The following is a 6,993-nucleotide window of genomic DNA, read 5'->3' on the forward strand; positions in this document are numbered from 1 at the left end:
GCTGCCCCCCGCGGTGGCCATGCTCCCAGCGTGTGCCCCCCGCTCCGCCCACTCTGCCCCCCGCGGTGGCCGTGCTCCCAGAGTGTGCCCTCCGGGACCCCAGACCCTCACCAGTTGTAGATGATCTGTCCCTGACGGCCGCCGTGGCGGTAGTTGTACAGAATGATGTAGCTGTCACCACCGTAGAACTGTCCGTACGTGGCGGGGTCCACGGGCACTTTGTTGGAACCTTCAATTCTCCAGATCTACCAGAGCAAAGCTGGGCTCAGACATCGGGCGGCATTCCCGGCCCCCAACTCCGACCAGCTGAGAAACCAGAGGGTGCTGGGTAGCGGTTACAGCACGGGATTGCCCTCGGACTCAGCCTGAAGCGAAATAACTTGCTGGAATCACGGAGCCACCAAGATTCAAACCCAGGGCTTCTGTTCAGATCCTGGCAGCGCACCCCTGCCCCCCGCGCTTCCTCCTCCTTGGGAGCAGTCCAGGGACTGGTAGCTGCATGGCGGGGTTCAGAAAGTGCTTCTGGTGTGTGTTACACAGTGCAACACAGGCTCAGAGTACACGTCAATATACGACCTGCAGCCAAATCAGGCTCTACCCCCTCGCAGGCTGTGCACCCTTGGACAAATTGCTTGATGTCTATGGGCCTCAGTTTCCTGATCTGAAAATGGGAATAAGGGAGGTTGTAAGGATCGAATGAGCTACTTCACGAGTCCAGCACAGTGCTTGGCACAGGATGACGGCCCTGCAGGTGGCGGCTGCTGTTAATAATAATTATGATGATGATGATGACTAAAGTTGCCATCAGCTGTATCAGCAAGTTGGCTGGATTTTAGATATCACCTGCAGAGGCAGGGTCGTCACTGAGTGACCTCAGAATGACTCCTGCTGGCAGATCTCTCTGCAAAGCTCGGGTGACGGTTTTCCAAGCAGTCACGGAGCCCTGCAGCGCCACCTGGTGGTGCTGCGAGTCCTGGCACGTAGAACCTTTGAACCTCGAAAATTCTTGAAGGTGATGGAGTGGGATTAAGCCTCATTTTAGCAGGGGCTTCTCTGGTGGCTCAGACAGTAAAAACATCTCCCTGCGATGCAGGAGACCTGCGTTCGACCTCTGGGTCGGGAAGATCCCCTGGAGAAGGGAGTGGCAACCCACTCCAGCATTCTTGCCCATGGACAGAGGAGCCAGGTAGGCTACGGTCCAGGGACTAACATTTAACTTAAGCTTCATTTCACAGATGAGGAAAGTGAGGTTCAAAAAGGTTAAGTAACTTCCCCAAGACCACACCGCTGAGCTGCCGGGGCTCTTTCCACATTGCCCTATCCTGGCTCATTTTCATTGCATGCTCCTCTGCCACTGAACTAATGAACCAATGACAGAACCAGTAATAAATTAGAACGAACATTTTGCCATTTCTATTATGTAGGATGGAATCGACGTTTGAAGTTGATTCTACCTCCTAAGCATCTCGGAATCCCACTCCCCACCTCTCCATCTTCTCTGTGAACTCCTTGGGCTCACGGCCATCTCCTCTTCCCTAAACTATTGCAACGACCTCCGCATGAGGTCTCTACTCCCATTCTCCTGTCTCGAACTCATTTTCACAGTGAGTTCTGGAAGCACAGAACTGAGCCTGTCACATTTCTGCCTTTAAAAAAAGAAAAAGAAAAAACCCTCACTAGCACCTAATGGTTGATACAGAATCAAGGCCACACTTTTGGACGAGGAATTTAAGGCCCTCCCCTGAGAACATCCTCAGCACCAGGCTCCCAGGACAGCTCCCTGCCCGAATACCCACTCTTACTCTGGCAGCAAACCTCCTCATACTCGGAGGCCCCACCCAAGGGTCCCCATCTCTATGGAGATGCCCCAACCACCCACCTCCACCGCCCTTCCTGCGTTCCCAGGGTCCCTGTGCACCCCCATGTTCCACTGACCACACAGGTCTCAGCAACCAGCTGTGCCCACCTCCCCTCCCGTCCCAGCACTCTTCATGGAAAGGGCAGGGTCTCGGACACTTGCAGGGAGCCCTCAAGACAGCAGGGGCTTAGGACATGTTGGTTGTAAAACTCAAGCAAGACAAAAGAATCCCACCCATCAAAACTGGGGTCAAAGCCTCTTAGAGAAACATCCTCAGAGAAGAGGTGGGCCAGAGGTGCCAGGGAGGGAGCCCACCCCAGCGCCCCAGGTACCCGCTTCTGCCCTCTGCCGTCATCGTCCATGCCGTGCTGGGCGGCCATGGCAGTTGAGGTGTGCAGGGTGGCCGCGTCGAAGGGCACGCGCTCCACGTTGGCAATGTGGCTGGAGAGATAGCTCAGGCCCGGGCCGTCCGTCTGGTCTGGGTCCCGCCAGTTCTTGAAGAACTGTTTGAACAGCGGGGTCTCGCCGCCCTCGGGAAGGACAGAGACCTGGCAGGGATGGAGCAAGAGAAGGTCGTGGCTGGGCTGGAGTCCCCCGGAGGGCAGAGGCCACCCGGCCAGGGTCCTCCAGGGAGCCTCAGACACCCCGTCCAAGCAGCCCTCCCCACCCCACCGGGCCCACTCTCACTGTCCCACCCAGCTCCCTGGCTCACCTGGGTCTGCCTGGGGTAGTCCATCTTGGAGATGAAGTCGGACGCTGTTTTGAGGGCGGCCTTCCTCTCCTCGGTGTTGGCCTGCCTGCCTGTTGGCCGAAGGCGAGCAAGAGTCCTGGGGTCAGGGCTGCACCCCAGTGCTCAGCGGCCCAGGGAGAGCAGAAGGCACACCTCCCTCCCTTTCGTTCCTAGACCGTGGACAGCCAAGGCCAGAGGCCCCAGAGCTGACCACGCCATGAGCTCCCGGGAGTCCAGCGAGGGGTCCTGGCTAATGACCTGGAGCACACCAACCCACTTACTGAGCTCAGAACTACACACAACTTGCTGCATTTAATCCACACAGCAACCTTCTGTGATGATCATTATCTTGTCCTCATTTGCATATAAGGAAGTCAGGGTCTTAGAGAGGTTAAGTGACTTGACCAAGGCCACTCAGCCAGTAGGGAAGTTGCAACTCAAGAGCCCCAGCCTCCCTGTATGCCCCAGGCTCGTGAGCCGAGTTCCGCAAGGCTGCAGGGGCGCCCGTGTAAGGCCCTGTTGGAGCCCTTCCCTTCACCCCAGTACCTTTCCAGACAAAGATCTTTCCGTCTTTGCCATGGTCCAGGATGAAGCAGTCCTCTGACCTCAAGGCCCCCTGGGCGAAGGGGTTCTCATCAGCCACGAGGGAGACCGACATGGTGCCTGCACCATTGGAGACCTGGGGGAATGAGAGGGGCCCCGGCCCGTGAGTGGTCTTCCCCACCTCGGCCTGCCCGCGGGCGCCCCCAAGCCCGCACTTGCAGAGGCCGACAACCCACGCCACCTCAAATGACGCTGCAGAGAAACACAGCCCTGAGGCTCATGTGGGATTTCTTGGTCCTTTTCCACCTTCTCACAACCACATCTGTGACCTACACATGGGTGTGGCTTGGAAATGGCAGCCAGAGAGGGAAGGGAATCAAATGCGGGAGTGCAGGGGGCATAGGAAAACCACCGCCCAGCTGATGAAAGGACGTTCAAGCTCATCGGCTTAAACAAGGACGCACACGATAAAAGCAACGCGGTCTACACGCAGTGCGGGCTACAGAGCTGGGACCTGGAGGGGGAAACGGGGAAATCTGAATGAAGCTTGCAGTTTACTTAACAGCATTGAACCGATGTTTCTTAGTTTTGACAAAAGTACCTGGTTATGTTAAGATGTTCAAGGGAAGCTGGGTGAAGGGTATATGGGAACCTTCTGAACCGTCTTTGCAATTTTTCTGTAAATCTAAAAACTATTCTAAAATAAAAAGTTCATTGAACTCTTCTGAGGGTACCCTACTTGTCCAAATTCAAAAGATTTGACAGTACCCACGGCTGACAAGACTCCGGTAAACAGGTGAGGGTGATCAAGGAGCCTTCCAGAATGCAGTTTAGTACCGTGTCAGGAGGTTAAATAACAAGTGTTCTGCATTTATTGAAAACTTACTTTGTGCCAGGCACTGTTCTAAAAACCTTATGTAATTTAGTAACTTCTACAGTTACAGAACTCCTTTAATCCTTACAGCAACCCTAAAGGTAATCTTATTACTGCCCCTGTTTCCTTCACAAGGAAACCAAGGCGCAGGGAGGTGAGGTCACCCCCACAGCTAGAGAGCTCCAGATCCGGGATTCGCAGCCAGACAGTGCAAGTCCAGAGCCTGTGTTCCTGTCAGTTACTCTCAGGGCAGAACCTTCCTCCCTGGGGTAGGACAGACAGTCTAACTGCAGAACTGGTATTTTTGTGTTTCTGTTTTCTTCTGGTCCTGCCACGCAGTTGAATGCAGACATCCATTCCCTGTCTCGGGACGGAACCAGGGCCATAGCAGTGGAAGCCCACAGTCCAAACCACTCAGCAACCAGGGAACTCCCGAGAGGCAGCGCCTTCTTTTGTCATTTATTTTATTTATGGTAATTGGTATATACCAAAAAATTTTCATCTTGAGGAGGCAAATATACTTAACTACTTTGTTAACAGTTTTTTTCTTAATATATATATTTTCCTGAAGTTAGTTGACTAGTTAACGTACAATGTTTCAGATACATAACAAGGTTCCTCAGCTACACACACACACACAATTTTGGGGATTATTCTCCACCATAGGTTACTACCAGTTACTGACTGTAGCTCCCCGTCCAAGAACCAGTATTTTCAATCACTGACTCCTCATTCAGCCTGTGACCCAAGCGATCCACATCTGGAAACCTCCCCCAATGCCATACTTAGCACACACGCACAGAGAGACTGCTGGCGATCAGAAAAGGCGGAAACGTTCTCATGCCCATCATTAGGGGTCTGCAGAGATTTCCACATTCATAAAATGAAATACTACACAGCCGTTATAAAGGGTCCAGTGGAAAAAAGAAGTATGAGTAGCCTGCGTCTGTTGATATCAAATAGAGACGGAAAAACACATAAGGAGACCCAGGAAACTGGAGTTTCCTTTACCAAACGGGCAACCATGTAACCACGGCAACCCAAGGAGCAGGGAGGAGAGGAGGCTGACTCTCTTAAACTGAGTATTGTTACTTTTGTAATTAAAACCCATTTTTAAATAGTACCGGCTACCTTAAACTAATAAAATTAGACTGACTTTTATTTTTTTATGTTCTTCAGTATTGCTCAACCCTAGTACTTACGACAAATACATATTATTACTTCAATATCAGAATAAATATCAGTAATGTGGTCTTCCTGCAGTGGTGATACGAATCTGCACCTCATTCTGCTGTTATTTCACCACAAACAAGCTTAGGGCACAACTCGGGCAACACAGGCTGAGGTCAGACATCCCTGGCTCAAGATCAGCCTTAGTCCAGCTTTTCAAAACCATGAGAAGAAATTATAAAGTCACTGCCCATAACACACACATAGACACACACTTCTGTAGTACTTTGCTGGATTTCCCCTTGGACCCCCCAGAGATCCTGCAACGTGGACTCTGCGGCCCTCCGCCCTCCCCACTTCATGGGCCCCGTCGGTGACAGTGGCACCGATGTGTCTGCGGTCGCCCACACGCTTGTTCCCGGGGCAGAGGCGCAGAGGCAGCAGACGGGTGTCCCCTGGAGCCGTAAGAAGCCGAGTCCCCCCATGGCACCCCCACACGTGCTGGCTCAAAGCCCCCGGCCAGGAGAGCTGGGGAAGCCCAGGTCTCCTGCACCCCCATCCTGAGCTCAAGACCCAGGGAGCTCAGCCCAGGCTCACCTTGTACAGCTTGGCCAGCTTGCGGTTGGCCGCGTCCTCCTTGGCTGTGTCCTCGGTCCCTGCGGGCAGAGCTGGCTTGGGGCCCAGCACCTGCGGAGATGGAGAGATGGAAGAAAGCGTGGCGGTGAGCTCCTGGCAGCCTGCCGCCCCCCAGGGAGAAGACTGAGCTCCAGAGAGAGCTTTCTCCCCAGGCAAGCAGGGACCACGTGGGCCTCCACCATCCACAGCAACCTTCCACTTGGGGCAGGACTCCCTGTGGAGATGTCCTGAATCCCTGACTGTGCCTCCGGGGTGCAGAGCCCAGCCAGGGCTGCCTGTGGAGTCTGTCCCTCCCCGAGCCCTGTCTCCAGGAGCTCCAGGAGGACCCCGTGCAGTCCTTCAGATGTTTACCATTTCCACCAAGCCTTCTGAGAGGATAAGTACAGCTACCAACACCTCCCACCACCTGCCTTCAGTGGACCTCACTTCACCTTTGCAGCCATGCTAAGGGGCACAGGGGCTTCCCTGGAGGCTCAGCTGGTGAAGAATCCGCCTGCAACGCGGGAGACCTGGGTTTGATCCCTGGGTTGGGAAGATCCCCTGGAGAAGGGGAAGGCTACTACCCACTCCAGTATTCTGGCCTGGAGAACTCCATGGACTGTAAAGTCCATGGGGTCGCAAAGAGTCGGACACAACTGAGCAACTTTCACTTTCAAGAGGCACAGATTACCACTCTCATTTCACAGGCAAGGAAACCAAGTCCACAGAGAGGCAGCACCTTGTCTACACCACTTAGTTCAGCTCAGTTCAGTCGCTCAGTTGTGTCTGACTCTTTGAAACCCCATCAACTGCAGCACGCCAGGCCTCCCTGTCCATCACCAACTCCCAGAGTCCACCCAAACCCATGTCCATCAAGTCGGTGATGCCATCCAGCCATCTCATCCTCTGTTGTCCCCTTCTCCTCCTGCCCTAATCTTTCCCAGCATCAGGGTCTTTTCAAATGAGTCAGCTCTTTGCATCAGGTGGCCAAAGTATTGGAGCTTCAGCTTCAGCATCAGTCCTTCCAGTGAACACCCAAGACTGATCTCCTTTAGGATGGACTGGTTGGATCTCCTTGCAGTCCAAGGGACTCTCAAGAGTCTTCTCCAACACCACAGTTCAAAAGCATCAATTCTTCAGCGCTCAGCTTTCTTCAAAGTCCAACGCTCACATCCATACAGGACCACTGGAAAAACCATGGCC

At 53.6% G+C, this 6,993-nt stretch overlaps 1 protein-coding gene across 1 annotated transcript in view; it reads right to left on the reverse strand.

The window, feature by feature from the left end:
• Positions 1-6,993, reverse strand: part of GSN (gelsolin) — a 29,597-nt gene that overhangs the window by 12,579 nt on the left and 10,025 nt on the right. The window contains exons 5-9 of the mRNA XM_010848447.1: positions 5,773-5,862; positions 3,135-3,267; positions 2,571-2,659; positions 2,191-2,406; positions 112-245 (exon numbers count right to left, since the gene is read on the reverse strand). Coding sequence (XP_010846749.1) covers positions 112-245; positions 2,191-2,406; positions 2,571-2,659; positions 3,135-3,267; positions 5,773-5,862 — 662 coding nt within the window. The remainder of the gene's footprint in view (positions 1-111; positions 246-2,190; positions 2,407-2,570; positions 2,660-3,134; positions 3,268-5,772; positions 5,863-6,993) is intronic.

Source organism: Bison bison, unplaced genomic scaffold (assembly GCF_000754665.1).
Source record: "Bison bison bison isolate TAMUID 2011002044 unplaced genomic scaffold, Bison_UMD1.0 scf7180017864266, whole genome shotgun sequence".
NCBI lineage: Eukaryota > Metazoa > Chordata > Mammalia > Artiodactyla > Bovidae > Bison > Bison bison.